Source organism: Trichosurus vulpecula, chromosome 4, assembly GCF_011100635.1.
Source record: "Trichosurus vulpecula isolate mTriVul1 chromosome 4, mTriVul1.pri, whole genome shotgun sequence".
NCBI lineage: Eukaryota > Metazoa > Chordata > Mammalia > Diprotodontia > Phalangeridae > Trichosurus > Trichosurus vulpecula.
In genome coordinates, this window is record NC_050576.1 from 251,241,964 (window position 1) to 251,261,715 (window position 19,752).

The 19,752-nt window shown below is 39.9% G+C and overlaps 1 protein-coding gene across 3 annotated transcripts in view; it reads right to left on the reverse strand.

Annotated features, from left to right (window-relative positions):
• TBL1XR1 (TBL1X receptor 1) overlaps positions 1 to 19,752 on the reverse strand; it is a 157,334-nt gene that overhangs the window by 9,059 nt on the left and 128,523 nt on the right. For all 3 annotated transcript variants that reach the window (XM_036753642.1, XM_036753643.1, XM_036753644.1), the window contains 11 exons: positions 19,380 to 19,525; positions 16,328 to 16,553; positions 13,812 to 13,944; positions 13,416 to 13,557; positions 11,337 to 11,400; positions 11,133 to 11,230; positions 6,661 to 6,721; positions 5,290 to 5,411; positions 5,066 to 5,140; positions 3,538 to 3,665; positions 2,540 to 2,705 (listed from right to left, as the gene is read on the reverse strand). In XM_036753642.1, the coding sequence (XP_036609537.1) occupies positions 2,540 to 2,705; positions 3,538 to 3,665; positions 5,066 to 5,140; positions 5,290 to 5,411; positions 6,661 to 6,721; positions 11,133 to 11,230; positions 11,337 to 11,400; positions 13,416 to 13,557; positions 13,812 to 13,944; positions 16,328 to 16,553; positions 19,380 to 19,525 (1,361 nt within the window). The remainder of the gene's footprint in view (positions 1 to 2,539; positions 2,706 to 3,537; positions 3,666 to 5,065; positions 5,141 to 5,289; positions 5,412 to 6,660; positions 6,722 to 11,132; positions 11,231 to 11,336; positions 11,401 to 13,415; positions 13,558 to 13,811; positions 13,945 to 16,327; positions 16,554 to 19,379; positions 19,526 to 19,752) is intronic.

Below are 19,752 nucleotides of genomic sequence, written 5' to 3' on the forward strand. Positions count from 1 at the left end.
ATCCTCCCACTTCCGGTCTTTTGATACCTTATATTCCCTCCCCCCTGCCAGGGGATATGAAGCCTTCGGGGAGGAACAGCACCACTGGTGTGAGGGCTTATGGAGCCCTGCTCATCTACTCTTTGGTGTCCACCTTCCCCCAACTCTCATCTGTGGCTCCCAGAAGCTGTAGCATGTGCAGTGGCCACCTCCCAGTAAACCATCTCAGTAGATGAGCTAAACGAGGTTGAGGACAACCAAAAGGCCTCAAACCTGTGAGTTAGGAGGGGTGACTACCCCAAGCATGTAAAAACCTTCCCCGGCAGAATGGGAAGATGAGAACAATTTGATATAACAGCCATGAAGGCAGCTGAAGCAGGTGCTGTGGAGCGCTCAGAGGTTGGTCAGACATCAAAGATGCCAAGGTCAGCCACTGCATCCTGGGCCATCACTAGTTTCTTGATTTTTGTCCTGCCACTGGACTTTGATGACGCAGGAAGAGAAAATGAAGTTGATGACTTTGCACAGCTCTGTCTCACTTAATCCCATTTCACATGTGAGTCAAGCAAGATGTGACCTGTGATGTCATTAGTCCTTTTCAAAAAGTGAAGGTCAAACAGCAATGCCCTCCCTCACCTCAAACCTCCCTGAAATCCATCCCCAGACTCCAAAGGACTTCAAATTAAGGGCATGTACTCTCTATCCTATTTCTTGCCTTCTCTCTCTCCTTTTTAATTGAACTTTATAATGAAACAATTTTAACATTCTTGTTTCAAATTCTCACTCCTCCTTTCTTTCCCTTGAGACTGCCTTCTCTCTTTTAAAAAAAGATCATTATTTTTTATTTTCAGTTCCAAATTCTCTTTCTCCTTCTACCCCCCCCCACCCACTGAGAAGGCAAGAAATACAATATCTATTACACATACGAAGTCATGCAAAGCCATTTCCACATTAGTTATATTGGATGGGGGGGAAGCGATTTCTTGCTTGTGGCAAGGGGATAGGTTTGAGAGAATTTGGAACTGAAAAAAATCAAATTAAAAAAACAAGCAAATAAAGAATATCTCCCCTAAGCAGGATGAAAATTCCTTGGAGGGCAGGTACTATCTCACTTTTGTATCTGCATACTGAGAACCTTATTTATTCAGAAGGTGCCTAATAAATTCTGATGGATAGTGATTTCCAGTGAAAACAAGCAAATTTCTGGCTGTTTATGTATGTGGATAGCTTAAGGTAAAAGGAAAGAATGGCAATCACAAATTCTAACCAGCAGAGGTAGGAAAAGTAGCTAAAAACTGACGGGAAGTCATTTTTTGAAAATCAAATTCCAAGTCTATATTAGAGAGTTGGGAGTTACTTCAGAACTGCTCCCTAAGGCAAGAGTCTTCAACCTAAGATCCACTGGTGCCATAGATCTAGTTCACATTATTAACTGATTTGTGAAATTTGGGGGAAAACACACTAAATGTGCAAGGAAAGAGAAAAATTAGCTGTATGTCAAATACAAACTGTACAATGACCTACTTACATCTCCAAATGTCATCTTATTAGAAAGTGATGGTGGATTGTTTTCAGTAACAACTACTCCTATTTAGGCAGTGGATGGAAATGGATAACATATTTCCCCATCACAACAATGTTGTGGAGGATGTAGCTGTCAATAAGTTGTGTGGGACTCATCCAATCATCTGAGCATTAGCTCAATAGCATTTATAGTCTGGTAATCTAGATGGTTTTTCATTACCAGGTAAGACACTTAACAGCTGATTAAGCCTGATTTAATCATAACGGAATCAGTCAAGGGAAAATCTAAAGGGGGTATAAGCTAGGTGCAGGTTAAATGCCAAGGATATTCATCAGACATAAATATAGAAATGATCTAGAATTTCTTTAGCATAGAGAATCCCCATTACGGGAACTTCTTTCATTAAAGCAGATGGAAACCTATCACTTAGTAGGTTAAGTACCGAGGAGGTGGCCACCTGTTCTAGGATACTACAACTACTAAAGTGCCCCACAACAGATTTAAATTATGGTCTTCCTGCTCCAACTCTCCCAGCATTTATGGACATTCATTACACACCAAGCCTGGGAATGAAAAGACAAACACAAAACATTCCCTACCCTTAAGGAGTTTATATTTTTTTAAGGGACATTATTCCCCCTGATGCATTCATTCATAATCAAAAACAGACTAGAAAAATGGGGTCCCAGAAGGAAGGAAAAGATTCATAATTGCTGGGCCACTGTTCTGAAGTAGCATGGGTCTAACTGGGACTTTGAATCCTGAATTAATAACAATTTGTGAGCAAACTTTTTCACGGTGCCCGTGCCTTCAGTTATTAAAAGGGAAAAGTCACAAACAGTAGCCAAAGCCCATACAACCACCAAGATGAGCAGTAGCAACACGTCTTTACTCTATGACTAGATACTGTCTCATCTGTTATCTGAAAAAAGAATTTTAATTCTAACTACTGCTCTTAATGGGTTTATCCCACAGACATGTTCAATATTAGTGTAGTTAGGCATTTAAATCCAAGGCCAAGATACGAAAGCTTACCTGAGTGTTCCAGATGTGCACACATTTGTCAAAGGAGCCGCTCGCCAGGTACCTGCCATCAGGACTGAAAGCCACACTGTACACAGGCTCTTGGTGTTTTGTCAAAGTGTGGATGCAGATGCCCCGGTCCACATCCCATAACCGAACAGTAGAATCAAAGGATGCACTGTCAGGGTCAGAAAGAGGAAGAGAGAGAAAGAAGGTTTCACCACAAAGGTAAAATGATATTTCTCTTTACTCCTGCCATGTCCAGGAAACATGTGCCTTAGTGACTAGGGGAGATAAGTGGCCTCCTTGCAGCTCGGCTCCAGGAGTGAGCGGCCTACTCAGGATTCAAGGAAACGACCAAGAGGCTCCCTGGAGAAAGCACATGGCCCCTGAGTGCTGGGAGCTAAGGGAGCCTGTGGGGCCCTGGGCTCTGTAGAGGCTGGGGTTCAGATTACAATAACATCAATTCTACTCCCTTAAAATCCCAGAGAATGGCCCCAAGGAATCATTCCAACTGAGGCCAGTCATGCTGGTGTTGTTGAGAAAAAAGTGCCTTCAACTAGGACCATGATATCTATATTTTAATAATTATTCTATACAACTTGAGAAATAAAACAGTATCCCTCAATTTCCATAAGGATGCTTTCTTAAAATACATTTTGAAAAGTATACAACTCTCGAAGTTTTCCTGCATGGTGAGGCAGATAATATACTGAAGTCTCTCTCTAATTCTCCATTTCCTTATTATAGACTTTAGAGCTAGAATAGACCTTAGAGAACACCTAAGCTAACACACTCATTTTGCAAAGAAATTGAGGAGGAAGGAGAGAGCCTGGATCACCAGCCAGCTCTTCTTGTCTTGAAACTCAAGCTGGTGTGCTGTCTCTGCAGACAGAGAATGCTGAATTCTGGAATTTTATATGAAGGAACCACATTTGGAAAAAAAAAAAACAAGAACAGCAACAACAAGCACCAAAAACCCCACTGTTTTGCAGTTCATGAAATCTCACCTGGCTAGCATGAGGTTGGCATTTGGATTGTTTGTTCCTGGTCCTGTTGGACTCCATTTGATAGTATAAATTTCTTTATTATGTGCTTGCAAATCATGGACACAACTCTCTTGTTTCATACTCCATATCTAAAAGGGGAAAAAAGAAGATGAACTCTCTTCCAGTACCAGATTGTTAGAGGGATGGAGTTGAAAGGTCACCGAGGGTGACACCCTCACATTTTACAGATGAGAGAACTGAGGCCTATGGCCCTGAAGGCAGCCAAATGGCTGAGCACAGGCTACAAAGGCCACGTTTAAATACCCGGTTGGTTCAAAGCTGTGAGTGAGCATAGATGAAAAATGATTGAATCTCTGGGGCTGGGAGTTGGGTGAAGACCTCCAGCTTTCCAGCTGGCTGGTGCCCAGAGAGCAGGAGAGGTTCTCCCATGTGCAATGCCCAGCTCTTTCCAACCGGGCCTACCTCCAGGTGCTGGGATGGAGGGAGAAGTTGAGACAGGATGGGCAGAATGAAAGGTAATAGCCCTTCTGCCCCACACCAGTTATGGGCCTTAAACCCTTTTAACTTGACTGTTGGATGTGGTACATTTCTGCTTCCCCTGCATAAGTGCCCAGAACTCTTCACCCCCGAAGGTAGTCAAGCACAGTTTGAGAGATTTCATTTCTTCACTGCAAATACAGGTCAATAATCACGGGCAGGCACCAAACAAGGCAGATACACTGCTCCTTTCCTGTCTTTCCACATATTTCACAGCTCAAGGCAGAGAAGGAAAGGCCAAGAGCTCAGTTTTTATGGTGATGACTAATGGTGATGGTAACATGAGAAAGCCCTGTTTGCAGTCAGGATGAGGATGCTCTAAAGTGACTTCAGTCAGGTGACTTAACCAGCCAGAGTACCAGCCAGACATGAAGAAAATATTGGTGTGATCCACAGCTCAGTAAATCTATGACTTGAAGAAGTAGGGATTTAAAATGCCCTTTCTCAAAAGGTGAGTGTCTATATGGCTATAAAATGTGGTAGGAGAAAACAAAGATCGCTAAGTACTGGTAAACCTTTACCAATGCAGCTTTTATCTTAGCCTATATATTAAAACATTCTCAAAAATATTCTGACATTTCAGTGTTATATTTAGAAGCCAAAAATATTAACAGTGCCAATCAACTTCTGTAGTAGTGCAAAGACAATCTCAAAACTGTTCTATAACCAATCATCATTTTGCACACTGTCATATGCTTGTCACAAAGTCACAAGGTGAAGTGACTTCCAGTGAGACAAGGAGCCCTTCTACTGAAAGGGTGACTGAAATCAATAACCTTTACATATACTTCAGCAAGAGAAATGTGGAAGAGATAAAACAGAAAAGACTAAACTACCCAAGAGGAAAGCAGATCCTAATGGCTAGGCTTGAAAACACCACATCGGAAATTCTCAAATCTGAGAACTTTAGAATAATCTCCATGGTCATATCTCCCCACCTCCACGCACCCCCAAAGAAACAAACAAAAATAAAATCCTACATTTAAATTACCTTTAAAGTCATGTCATCAGAACAGGAGGCCAGAAGGTTACCAGTTGGGTCCCATTTGATAGCATTTACTTCATTCTAAAAATAATTATTCATACTTAATTTTTCATCATATGCATAAATACAAAGTTCAGTTTAACTTCCTTAACTTTCCCAAACATTGACAACCATACATCTAAAAACATCTATGTCCAAATCCCATGAAGAAAGACAAAAGGGTTTCTTACTGTGTGTCCCTGGAATGTTTTAATAGGCCTGTCTTGTCCTAATTTACAGACATGAATGCACATGTCAGTGCTGCAAGAGGCAAAGGTGTTGTTGCTCTGCCAGTCCACGTCCAGTGCCGGCGCTGGGAAGCATAGGGACAAAGTGTTATTGCACAGGTATGGTTCTCAAAAACAAGAGACTAAAAAGACAACAAAAAGGTCAACTCTTCATAATTCATTTTACAGTTTTTAAGGTGTTCAGAAGAGGAGATGTTTTTCAAGGTATCCACCTGCTGCTCTAAAAAATTACCTCCACTCAGTCTGTGCTTATCATCCATACAGGACAGATGGCACATGATAGGGTCAATACCTTATTAGTCTAAATAAAAGATAGTTTTCTCTATGCTGAAATACAAGAAAAGGCTATGATGAAGACAGCTATGTACTTTACCAGTACATAGTACATACTCCCTAAAAATGGGGGCATTGTAGCAACCCAGCTAAATCATGCGGAAAATACCACACAAGTGGCCCAGGACCTAAGCTACAGGTTTTGAAAAAGAAGCTGTGAGGTCTTTAGGCTTAGAGACAGAAAGCTGCCCTCAATGGAATTTTGGAAAACACAGACCACTATGCCCAGGCTGTCAGTATCTCCTCCTGTAGCTGGCATGTAAAAAAAAAAAAATCTTCAAAGATACATGTTCTTCTCCTGAACTATCTGGCAAAACTTCCTAGCATTTGCCATTATGATCAACCAACATTCATAGTGACTGTAGAGCTAAGGGCCCACAGCACACCTTGATTATTAGCAGGTGTTTGTATAATCTGAGTTCTATTGGGGGAAAACAAACCCATCAACCACATGTTCCCTGTTTCTCATTTCTTTGTGTTCAGAGCAATGAAACACCTACTGAGTTTCCAACAAAATGCTTACGAACCATGTGCCACACATGAAGTATCCAGGCAACATCACATGAATGGACTGTCCATTTGGTTGATATGCTCTGAGATAGTGAAAGTGAGTCACACTAAAGGTCAGTGTCATGATTTCTGTGTGGGTATTATGTGTTGAGTACCAAATAGTCTTATGATAGAAATATATAGACAGATAGGTAGAAAGACATACTTGTTTTAAACCATATACAATGCTATTCAGGAACGTATCCAAGGGGAAAAGTTTGGGCTGTTGGTCCTGGACATTATAAGAAATTTTCTGTTATTATTTTCCGTATTTCAGGTAGCAAGGAAGAAATAACCCTTTGAGAGTCTAGGTTTTGGATTCTAAAATGTTCATGATAAATTAAAGGTGGGAGGGGAGGGGGGAGGAGGGAGAGACAGAGACAGACAGACAGAAAACAAAAAGGTCCATGTGAGTTATAAAGGAAATTTTACCTGAATGAAAAGGGAACTGCTGCTTGGCTTCACCGGTATGTGCATCCCAGATAATCGTGGTCTATATTTTTTATTTTCAAAATAAAAAAAAAATTAATGGAATTACAAAATTGAAAAGTGAAAAACTGCAATATTGATGTCCCCTCCAAAGTACACAGCAAACTTTACTCACATGATATAAAACAACTACAAATTCTATTTGTAAACTTTTAACTTATTGTAAAGAAGACAATCATTCCAAGTACTTTTGGAAAGAAGTCTAATATTTGGGGACCACTTTTTTCCTATGTAATGTGTAAGCTTCAGACTCAATGGTCAAGACACACAGTGGGTCACTAGGCTGCAATATGTCTATTCTGGACTGCGTGGCTCCAGGAGCAGGCTCGTCCCCATCTCTGACTCCTCATCCCTACCCCCAAGCTCTCCCTCTAAAAAAACTGCGATAATCAAGTTTCAAAAGCTAGGAACTGCTGAAAAATCACCTCTTCTCTAGGAAACCTTCCAGACTCAAGTCTCCCTAGATCCTTCCCTTTTCCCCTCTGCTGGGCCTTCCCACAGTACTTTGCTTCTATCTCCTCTGAACTTCTGGATTATTCTCAATATATCCCTTGCTAGACTAAAAATCAGAGTAGGCCCTGTTACCTTCAACACTCTACTTAAGACACACCTACATGGAGCCTTTCCCAAAGGAGACCTTATTATCTCCCTATTTATTTCTGTAGATGCTGCTTCTCATTCACCCTCCCAATAGAATGACAGCCTGTCAGAGGCAGGCAGGAACTGTTTCAAATCTTTGTCTCTATATGCCCAGTGCTTGGCCCAAAAGGTAGTACAAAGTAGGCCCTTGAAGAATGCTTGATCCCTTCTAGTGATAAACAGAATATTCTATGCGTAACTTATACTTAATAAACACTTGCTGAATAATCATTACAAAAGGCTGACCTGCATAAACAAACAAAAAAAAAAAAACACCATGGTTTTAATACATTTCTTCAATATCTGAATTCACTCACACAACAGCATTTAAAAAAAAAAACAAATCTTCACTCTACTACCATTCATCTGGTAGCCTGAGGTGTCAACCAGATGACCTGCAGAGACCTCTGGTGACTGTTTTAAGTTCTTGTAGAACCTATTTCTGAGTAGTGTGTGATGATATTTCAAGGTGGACACACTTATGATGGGGCTAGACTAACACAGGCCACTCTGACTCATGAGGGACATGGGCCAAACATGTGTTGGGCAAACACTAAAGTCTGTTTTCCAAAGTGCTGTCCCAGGGGCTGAGGGAGAGACAAGGAGGAAGAAGGAACTGAGAATCTGGTAAGGGAAATAACGTGCACTCAAAGAATCGCCACCCCCTCAAAAAGATCCAAAAAGAAAACTCCTAGGAATGTTATTGCCAAATTCCAGAGCTGCCAGATCAAGGAGAAAATGATGCAAGCAGCCAGAAGTAAACAATTTGAGTACTGTGGAAACACAATCAGAATAACACAAGATCTACCAGCTTCTACATTAAGGGATCGAAGGGCTTGGAATACAATATTCCAGAGATCAATGGAGCTAGGATTAAAACCAAGAATCACCTACCCAGCAAAACTGAGTATCATGCTCCAAGGTAAAACATGGACTTTCAGTAAAATAGAGGACTTTCAAGTTTCTCAGTGAAAAGACCAGAGCTGAATAGAAAATTTGACTTTCAAACACAAGAATCAAGAGAAGCATGAGAAGGTAAACAAGAAAGAGAAATCACAAGGGACTCACTAAAGTTGATGATGTATATGATTCATGAGACCTCAGTATTAGGGTAGCTGAAGGGAATATACATATATGTGTATGTATGTGTGTGTGTGTATACATATACACACACACGTACATGTTACATACGTGTATGTATTTGTATATGCGTGTGTATATATATAGACAGAGGGCACAGGGTGAGTTGAATATGAAGGGATGATATCTAAAAAAATCAAATTCAGAGATGAGAGAGGAATATATTGAGAAAGGGAGAGATAGAATGAGGTAAATTATTTTGCATAAAAGTGGCAAGAAAAAGCAGTTCTGTAGGAAGGGAAGAGGGGGCAGGTTGGGGGGGAACGAGTGAATCTTGCTCTCATCGGCTTTGACCTGAGGAGGGAATAACATACACACTCAATTGGGTTTCTTACCCCACGGGAAAGAAGGAGGAAGAAGATAAAAGAGGGGGGATGATAGAAGAGAGAACAGATAGAGGGAGGAGGTAATCAAAAACAAACACTTTTGAAAAGGGACAGAGTCACGGAAGAAAATTCAATAAAAGGCATAGGTTAGGAAAGAGCAAAATATAGTCAGTCTTTTACAACATGAGTATTGTGGAAGGGTTTTACATGACAGGCATGTGGCCTATGTTGAATTGCCTGCCTTCTTAGGGAGGGTGGGTGGGGAGGGAAGAGGGGAGAGAATTTAGAACTCAAAATTTTAAAAGCAGATGTTCAAAAAAAGTTTTTGCACGCTACTAGGAAATCAGATATACAGGCAATGGGGCATAGAAATTTATCTTGCCCTACAAGAAAGTAAGGGAAAAGGGGATGGGAGGGGAGTGGGGTGACAGAAGGGAGGGCTGACCAGGGAACGGCACAACCAGAATATATGTCACCTTGGAGTGGGTGGGAGGGTAGAAATGGGGAGAAAATTCGTAATTCAAACTCTCGTGAAAATCAGTGCTGAAAACTTAATATATTAAATAAATTTAAAAAATATGCTTTAAAAGAATAAAAATTAAAAAAAAAAAAGAACCACCACCCACAGAAGGACGGAAGAACAGGATAGCTGGCCCACAATAAGCAGTCATTGTGCTTTCCAGTTACCAAGCACTTTGTAGATACAAGTGATACCTCATGACTCAATCAACAGGCAAAGCAGGTATCATTATCCCCATTTGTAAAATAGAGAAATGGAAGAACTGGGAATGGCAGTGACTTGCCCAAGGCCTCAAAACTACTAAGTGGCAGAGGAAGAATTTTAAATCAGGTCAGCCCCAACAACTTAAACCTAACAACTCAAAACTCAATCTATTTTCTATTGCTGCATAGTAAAAGCTATACTATAAAACAAATCACTTTTAAAAAATATAAGTACAAATACTGAGGTACTTATGAAAACATCCTTTCATTCCAGGTCAAAATATAAGAATATAAATGTTTTCCTGTGTGCTTGTGTCTGGCATGTTGTTTGTTTGTTTCCCTTTGCATACTGAACTCAAGGTGAGAGAATTCCTTCTACCAGTGCAAATCAGAAGCTACCTTGGAGCACCAAGTCTCAGAGAGGTGCTGAGCTGAGAGGTCAAGTAACACAAGCCCGGGGTCACAAAGTCAGTGTATATCACAGGGGGGCAGCTTGAATCCAGGTCTTTCTAACTCCAAAAAGAGCTCTCTGTTTCCTGTGGCACACTTCCTTCATTTCAAAAAAAGGAGCAAAACTTGAAAAAAAAAAAAAAAAGGTGACCAAAGGAAAAAGTGACCTGTGATAAGGAGACTGGCTAGGCTGGGATTTCTCGAAACCCCATTTTAAAGAGGAGCTGAGTGGTCCGTGGAGGCCTGAGCTATGAAGGCTCATGTCAGTTCTTGGCCTACCCTTCTGAACCACATGCCACTTTTCCTTCATTTCTCTGCTGGCATGGTCCCCAGAGAAGATAATCACCACTTCCACTCACTAACGTCACACCGAGATGACTTCTTATTGAATCCCCACCCCCAGGAGAGGCTAAGCTCTTTGAAGGCACACACTGTTTTTGTGCCTAGGACAGTGGCTGCCACAAAGGAGCTCTGTAATAAATGTCTATTTAATTGAAGGAGCCTGCCTCTGTTAACCCCAGATTTAAAGGACCTAGCCTTCTCCTTTTACAAGAGAAATTCTACCATGTTTCTATCACTGCCTCCTCCACAGCTGAGGGAGGGTAAGAGGAAATTTGGGGGATAAGGAAAAAGTTAATTATAGGCTGAAACTACTCCAGATTAATTGGCCTTGCTGAAGTTAGAATACACTGAATCTACTATTGCATCAGAAAAGGGCTTAGTTATTTTTAGCCATGGTACTGGCAAGTAGCTGAGAGGCATGACCCCCCAGGAGCCTTCATAGCAAGCACTCAGGGTGCCTCTAGGCTTTGTCTAAGGGGTCATCCCAGATAGGTTATAAGAGAGGAAGTGGGACCCACCCCCTCCTGCTCACATTGCAACCAGAGTAAAACATGTCCCTAAAGATTAAAGGTGAAGGATGGTCTGCATAGAAGTATTTCTGGGGATAGGTCCATGGATAATTAAAAATATCTTCACCTATGCTATCAGGCTGCATAAAATACTTGTTTTTCACAAATATAAACTACTTTGCATCCTAACCATTTATTATTTGCAATGTCATTGACAGGATAGGAAAAAAAACTTTCACTAATCCTTCACAGATATTAACCTCCACAGAATCTAATTTTCTCTTACCTTGTCCACTCCTGCACTCAGAATGAAATTTCCTTTCTTGTTCCATTTTAATGCAAAAATAGGACCTTTATGTTGCCCCAAGGTGCTAGCAAGATTACCTGATGTTTAAGCAGACAAAAACATTTTAACTATTTGGAAGCGTGTAATGCACAATAGGAAAAATGAACAGAAAATATAACTTTTTTGTTCGTTTATTTGTTTTACCATCTTTAGTCCATATTCTGGCAAATCCATCATATGACCCAGTGGCGAGCAGTGTGCCTTCACTCTGTTAGGAAAAAAAGGATTACGTTCTTCACTGATGGAATCCCAAACCGGTATGCACATTTTTAAAGTGACTATGCTTACATCATGCCAAGGTATTCAAATGTTTTATAGGATACCCTTATTTTATTTTTTTCTTCAGGTTCTGTGGGTATGGGGCCCTCACCTCCTGCCACATATATACAAACACGAAACTTTTCTTAAAAGCACAAGTATGTAATGGCAAAAAGACAAAACTTGTGAAGTGAACAATGCTGGATACAGTAAAGGAAGAAAATTAAACTAATTCCATTACTGTTGAAAGAAAAAAAAACTTCAGAAGAAAACACTTCAAGGTGAAGAGAAACAACAAACTGTCCTTCATTAGTTCTTTCCACTGCTATTGAAATCAGAAAGAATAAAAACATGGGAGAAAAAAGAAAAAGAAAAGCTGGCAGCTGATTTTATCACTACTAAAATGAATAAACCAAGATTTTTAGAGTGGGAGAACAGCAGGTGAAATCTTTTCTAGGCGTAGAGAGCTTAACTCTGCCCTCACAGGTGCAGCCTGCAAAAAGAGAACCAACCAGCCTGATGTGTGAGCTGAAACTCTGAAGCCACAATGTGTCCTGGGACTCCACTGAATAAACTTGGGGAGAGAGAATGAATGTTAAACCACATCTTTCAGTGGACCCTTCTCAAAACTCCGGGAAAGTAATGAGTAATTTGGGACCTCAAAAGATCACCTAGCTCTGAAGTCTGGTCCAAGGACCCTGGGCTCTTCCATACTATGTGATCAGGAAGACCATTTGTTTGTCTAGAAACCAATACATCAATACTTACAGGAGCCAGATCTAAAGGCAGAAGGGCTTTCAGAGGCTATCTAATGCAAACACTCATTTTATAAAGGAGGAGACTGGAAGCCAGGCCTGTTAAGTGACCTGCTCAAGGAGCTGCCAGCAAAAAGTGGCAGGGCTAGAGTTCAAGGTCAGAGCTTGTGACTACTCGGCGAGCACTCTGCCCCACATGTTTCTGCTTGAAGCACCTTTCTCTAAACTAAATACTTAAAATCCTTTTCCTAGCCATCTCCCTAATAGGCTTGATTTCCATCACACACACAAAAACTAAAACAAAACCAAAAACCCACTGGTTTGTAAAACTTTGGCCAGGGCAAAGACCCTATTGCTTTGAGCAGATGTCTGTCCTTTTGGAGGTGGATCCAAATATACAGCCAAAGATACACTTTATGATACTAGGCCCCCATCTCAGTTTGCATATTCTTGCATTTTTGAACAGCTGGTGGACTGCCTAGTGAAATGCTTCAGTATCATGTCCTAAAAGTTCTAAAAGGCTGCTCTCTCTCTCTAGGTCCTAGGGAATCAGTTTTAAAGCAGATGTCAATGTATTACCCCCTTGAAGTAAGCTCAGGAAGATGCTGTAGGGAAACCTGAGAAAGCTGTTGCAAAAAGTCAAGAGTTCAGAAAAAGATTGGATGGTCACATGCTGAAGAAATGGCATGGATATTTAGACAACAGTCATAATCTAAGTCTGGGGAACTCCCTTCTCCCCTCCCTCCCCCTTCTCCCAAGGATAACAGTCTTCTGAGAAAGCCTTCTGGGGATGTGCAGCCTGTTGGAGTTGACACAAAAATAAAGACAAACACAGCAGTGGGCCATGTGTGAAAATCTATATTCTACAGACTTTAAATTACTGCAGTTTTCAACATAACCTAGCCAGGAATCAACAGTTCAAAAATGAGGAATTAGATAAGGGAGTTCCTATTTTCCCATGAAAATTTTACCCTCTTGCTCTTCTAACCTGACGTAGCAAAGACTTCTTAGCACAAAGAAGATAACTATGACCCTGACGGGGACAGTCAAAGAATGCTAAAGCTGGACCTCCAAAATCCACTCAGTCCATTTGACCTTTTATTTTACCAAGAAATTAGGCAAATAACCTATGGTTAGCAAATCTGGGTAATTTTAGGAAGCACTTCTAGCTTATCTGTTCCGATGTGCATGTGTGTGCTTGTGTACTTACATTCCAATCGAGGGAGGTCACATCTTTGTTGCTGGGCACATCCTGCCCACCTTCCCTTATACAATGGCGGAGGACTAACTGAGTCGAGCCACTTGTGCTGTTCTCACTCAGATTCCATATTCTTGCTGTTGAGTCACCAGACCTAGAGATCAGGAACAATGGCTCACCATCCTCATCAAGTTAGAGTGTAGCATTTACAAACTAGTACGGTCTGAAGGAAGAGTAAATAGCAAACATTTCCTTCCAGAAGAGCTCAGCGCTCCCTAAATATGAGAACCTTGAAGACTCCAGAAATCCCAGGGAAATATTTCCCCAATCAACACTCTGGGTTGAAGCCACAGATTTACAAAATTTTTAAGACTGAATCATAGCTTTGCTTCATCATGAGAGACATACCCTGAGGCTAGAAGGTCACTAACAGGATTCCAGGCGCAGATGAATACTTCTGACTCATGACCCCGTAATACCACAGCTTTGTTTGGGGGGATTTCAACATCTCCATCCACCTCCATCATATCTGTGTGGTTATCTGTAAGAGAATTAGTAGCAGCACTATTTGACAAAAACTGCTGGGAACACTGGAAAACAGTATGGCAGAAACTGGGCATAGACCAACATCTTATACCGTATATATACCAAAACAAAGTCAAAAAGAGGTACATGATTTAGATTATAAAGGCTGGTACTACAAGCAAACTGGGAGAACAAGAAATAGTTTACCTGTCAGATTTATGGAGAAAGGAAGAATTTATGACCAAACGAGATAGAGACCATTATGAAATGCAAAATGGATAATTCTGATTACATTAAATTGAAAAGTTTTTGCACAAAGCCAATGCAACCAAGATTAGGAGGGAAGCAGAAAATTGGGAAAGAATTTTTACCACCGGTGTCTCTGACAAAGGCCTCATTTATAAACTATATAGAGAACTGAGTCAAATTTATAAGAGTATAAGTCATTTCCCAATTGACAAATGGTCAAAGGATATCAACAGGCAGTTTTCAGAGGAAGAAATTAAAGTTATCTATAGTCATGAAAAAATGCTCTAAATCACCACTAATTAGAGAAATGCAAATTAAAACAACTCTTAGGTACCACATCTCTCCTGTCAGCTTGGCTAACATGACAAAACAGGAAAATTATAAATGCTGAAAAAAGATGTGGGAAAATTGGAACACTAATGCATTGATGGTGGAGTTATGAACTAATCCAACCATTCTGGAGAGCAATTTGGAACTATGCCTAAAGGGCTATAAAAATGTGCATACCCTTTGACCAAGAATATCACTTCTAGGACTATATCCCAAAGATATCATAAAAATGGGAAGAGGACCCACATGTACAAAAGTATTTATAGCAGCTCCTTTTATGGTAGCAAAGAACCGGAAACGGAGTGGATGCCCATTAATTGGGGAATGGCTGAACAAGTTGTGGTATATGAATATAATGGAATACTACTATGTTATAAGAACTGGTGAGTAGGCAGATTTCAGAAAAACCTGTAAAGACTTACATGAACTGATGCTGAGTGAAGTGAGCAGAATACAGCTACAGCAACATTGTGCGATCGCTAACTTTGATAGCTTTAGCTCTTCTCAGCAATGCAAGGTTCTAAGACAACTCCAAAAGGCTCATGATGCAAAATGCTATCCACATCCAGAGAAAGAACTATAGAGTCTGAATGCAGATCGAAGCAGACTATTTGCTCACTTGCTCTCTCTTTTTTTGTTTTTGCTTTGTTTTGTTTCTTCTTTCTCATGGTTCATCCCATTGGTGCTAATTCTTCTTTACAACATGACTAATGTGAAAATGTTTAATATGAATGTATATGTAGAGCCTATATCAGATTGCACACCATCTTGCGGAGGGGGAAAGAAGGGAGATGGAGAAATTTAAAGCAATATGTACCATGTAACTAGAACTTGTTGCTCTTAAAGTGTAAAAGTTAGGAAAATCTGTGATGTTTGCTGCTTTTTTTCATAAAATATATCAAGTATAACAAGTATCTTTGATGATGAAATAGGATTTTTTTCCCTGTCTTTATACTCCCAATGTCTCACACATACAGCAAGTACTTAATAGATATTGAGTTGAACAGAATTAAATACCAATAATGAGAGTATAATGTCATGTGCCTAAAATATAAACAAAGGTTGTTGGGCTTTTTTCATCTGCTTTTTCAGGGGCGGATAATAACAATGAAAAATGTCTGTCACATTTAAAGGTAGCAAATGCTTCAGTTGATTATACAATTTTAATATTTCAAACATTAAAGCTAGACAGAGCTAGTAGAGGGACAGGGACATTTCACCTCAACATTGCTATCCAAACCAATACACATCTCCTGGAAAGGTAATCCATGCCAATACCATGCTTTTTTTCTGCCAGTAGGGGTTGCTGATATATCATTCTTACAGTGTGTTGGAAGAAACAGCTGGGTTATATTTAGAGCTTCCTAAGGTGGTGGTGTTTTTTTTATAAACTTAGAAATGTAAAAAGGGGGCTAGGAATTTTACAGGAAAAACACATTTTCCATCTTTTTAAATAAGCCAAAGCGATAACCCCTAACTGATGCTTTGGCATAATAATAAATTACTGGGTAATAAGCAAAGTAATGCCAGAAAAACAAAGGCCCTTGCCCAAACTGCAATGTATTCAGTCATGCGACAGTTAGCTTAGAAGCTGACACAGGCAGTAACTGGAAAAGCATCTCCTGCCAGAATTAAACAGCTCTCTAAGTACACTTTCAAATCTTTAAAATGACTGAAAGAAACATGGGTTTTATTATCTATATTTACGCTGCCTGACCCACATAGAGAATTTCACTGAAGTTTGAGAATTTCACTCTCCACCGGATGCGATCTGAAACTGCCTGCGATGTCCATCAGACCGTGCCTGGGGCTCAGCTTACTTGCTATACTATGGGCTCCATTTTCTTCTCCATTTGCAGTATTTTCTCCGTTTTTTGCTGAACCCTGCTGATTGGTTGTGGCGGCAGCAGCAGCAGCAGCAGCTGCAGCCTGTTGTTGGGCAAGTTTATCTCTGTATGCTTGCTGTCTGGTTTGTACCACGTCAGGCATCACGGCATCGATCAGTGACAAAGACTCTATAGGTCGTCCATCAAACAAGGTACCATCCTAAGTTTGAAAAGTCAGAGGGAAGAAAAATAAAGAGAACATTAAAGGACAAATTGTTCTTATATTGACAGCATTTGAAAATTTTAGAACTGAAAACAATTCCAAAGGCAACCCATGTGGATGCTGATCTATACTGTACAAAAGGACTGTGATCATGTTCTAGCAAGCACATCTTAGGATTCCTAAGAGGAAGGGAAAAGTGGAAGGAGGAAGGGACAGAAGGAAAAGATACCAAACAATCAACTAGCATTTATTTATTAAATGCCTGCTATAGGCCAAACACTATGCTATATAATAAGGATACAAGGACAAAAACTAAACAGTCCCTGCCCTCAAGGAGCTGACATTCAATAAAAACCGTGACTAACAATGTTTAATGCTTTTAGTGTAATATAGACATAGCTAACATGGAAATCTGTGCCTATTTCTGAAGGAAAATATTCAAGTACCAATGTAAAAAAAAATATGTATCTGGTTAGATATCACAGAATTAGAGCTGGAAGGAATCTCGGGGCCATTAGATCCAATCCCTTCACTTTAAAAATGAAGAAATTAAGGCCTAGAGGGGTTAAAGTAACTTGCTCAACGTCACATACAAGAGTTAAATGACAGATCTGGGAATTGAACTGAAGCTGTTTTCCAATTCCAAATACAACACTCATTGCACTGTACCAAGTTTTATTTATGATTCATCTTAGATAGTTCAATGTTGGGGCAGCTAGGAGGCGCAGTGAATAGAACACCAGCCCTAGAGTCAGGAGGACCTCAGTTCAAATCCAGCCTCAGACATCTGACATACTTACTAGCTGTGTGACCCTGGGCAAGTCACTTAACCCCAGTTGCCCTGCCTTCCCCCCTCCGAAAAAAAAATAGTTTAATGTCAAGTAAAAGAAAACAGGGTCAGCTAGGTGGCTCAGATACTTAGAAGCTACGTGACCCTGGGCAAATCACTTAACCCTGTTTGCCTCTGTTTCCTCATCTGTAAAACAAGCTGGAGAAGGAAATGGCAAACCACTCCAGTATCTCTGCCAAGAAAACCCTAAATGAGGTCACAAAGGGTTGGACACAACTGAACAATGACAACAAAACTACAATACTGGTATCTCAAAAGGCATGATCATCATAGGATAATGACACCCTAGCACTTGAAAAGAAATGAACACAGGCCATAGATGTACACTGGAATGTTTGTTTAAAAGTTAGGTCTGGTCAAAATAATCTTTTAGGATGATTCACTAGAATCAGAGAATTTCACACTAGAAATACACTGTTTGGTGTGGGGGTTCTTAGACTGGGTTCTGCAAATGTGTTTTTTTAATTATTTAAATATATTTGTTTTCCTTTGTAATCTTATGTATTTTGTCTTAGGCATTTAAAAACATGATTCTGGAAAGAGGCCACAGGGCTTCCGATGGTGTCAAAGGGGGTCTACATCCTGAGAAAAGGTCAAGAATTCCAGATCTAGTAAAACTGCCTTATTCTACAGCTGAAGAAACTACTGTTTCAAATGGTTAGGAAGCTTTCCTGAGGTCAAAAAAGAGAGTTACAAGCAGATTAGAATTTTATTCTCTTGACTCCTAAACTCCCGTGTTTTGTTTTAGCTTAATGGAATTTTTATAAAGTTACAAGCTTGAAGAGTTCATCCATTTTCTTTGTGATTATATACAGATACCTGGGTTTGTTTGCTGAGGCTATCTGGGTAATATAAAAGCAAACCACTTTCTTATTAGAGGGTTTTTCAGCTACAGAAATTACAGATAACATAACAGGACTCTGTTCAAGGTTAACTAGCTCAGGAAGTCTCCTTATTTAGTGAGATTCCCCTAATCTATCTACTAAAATGAATATTCTTGGCAGGAAACAATAATAAGAAAATATGGTTGCTTTATTCTAAAAACATTTGGAGAAACAAAACTGAGTAATAACTTTAAATCTAATCTCTCCAACGACCAAGTATCAAATTTCACAACACTCGAGTCCTATTCAGGAAATGCCCTTGCCAGAGAAGCCTGCAGAGGAAAGCAACCCTGTGTCTGAGACAGATGGGCAGGAGTAAGAAGACTGACCATAGACTCTCTAACAAATCAGCTGACCACCAGTCTTAATATTCCAAAAAGATTACTCTTCAGATGAATGGTCAATAAAAAAAAAAGAAGAATCAGTCTTATTATTCAAATACAAAAATATCTTGTTAAGGAGAAGGATCATTCATTCAGCAAATAACTGGAAAATGGCAATTGTACAGGCAAGGCTGTGTTAGATGGTTAGCTAAAATCCTCAACTCTCCCTTCATAGATTTTACAGTCTAAGGGAATGATAAGACACAAATACAAATGATATTTTATACTACAGTTATCTAAGTACATTAGAGAGTTATGAAACAAATCACTACGTGAAGTCTGAAGGGAAATCAGGGAAGCTTTTATGAAGAAGGAAACAAGTGAATTTGGAAAAAATTCAACAGGTAAAGAAGACAATGAGAAAAGATTTAGAGGCTTAGGAAATAGTGTGACCCAACAAAGAGGCAGGAAAGTCAAGGGCACTCCACAGTCTGGCGAATGTGCACAAGCATGGGAGGGGCCACATGGGGAAGGCCCTAAACATCAGGCCGGAGTCTCCACCTCCCTGCACCAAGGCAAGACACCTTGCCAGGCTGACAGAGCCTTCCACAGCTAGATAGACCCCTGCACTTCCGGAGATTGGTTGGCATGGGCATCATCAATGAGGAACATGAAGTAAATCAATCAGATACTGGAATATTTTTTTTAATGGTACTCAAATGGAATATAGAGGAAAAACCATTTTATTTAAAGAAAGCAACCATACCTCATTAATACTGACTTCTGCCTCTACATACTGCAGGCCTTTCTGGATGATAGAAATCAGAGCAGCAGGTGGAACCAGGGCACCATTGATATTAGACTGGCTGATATGGCTTTCTATACCAAAGGTAAATGCTGAATGAGAAAACCCTAAAGACAAGAGGAAAATCATAAGCATGTATTTCTTGAGAAGCAACATAATAAATGATAGGATGAAAGAATCTTGTAACATTTTAAACAAACTACTGAAGTGAATAATAATTATAAAACACTATATGAAATTACATTCCTAACATTAATAACTCCAATCATATACTTCTTTTCTGAGATTTAATTTTTTTTTTGATGAAGGATATTTAAAATGTCATTTAAATACG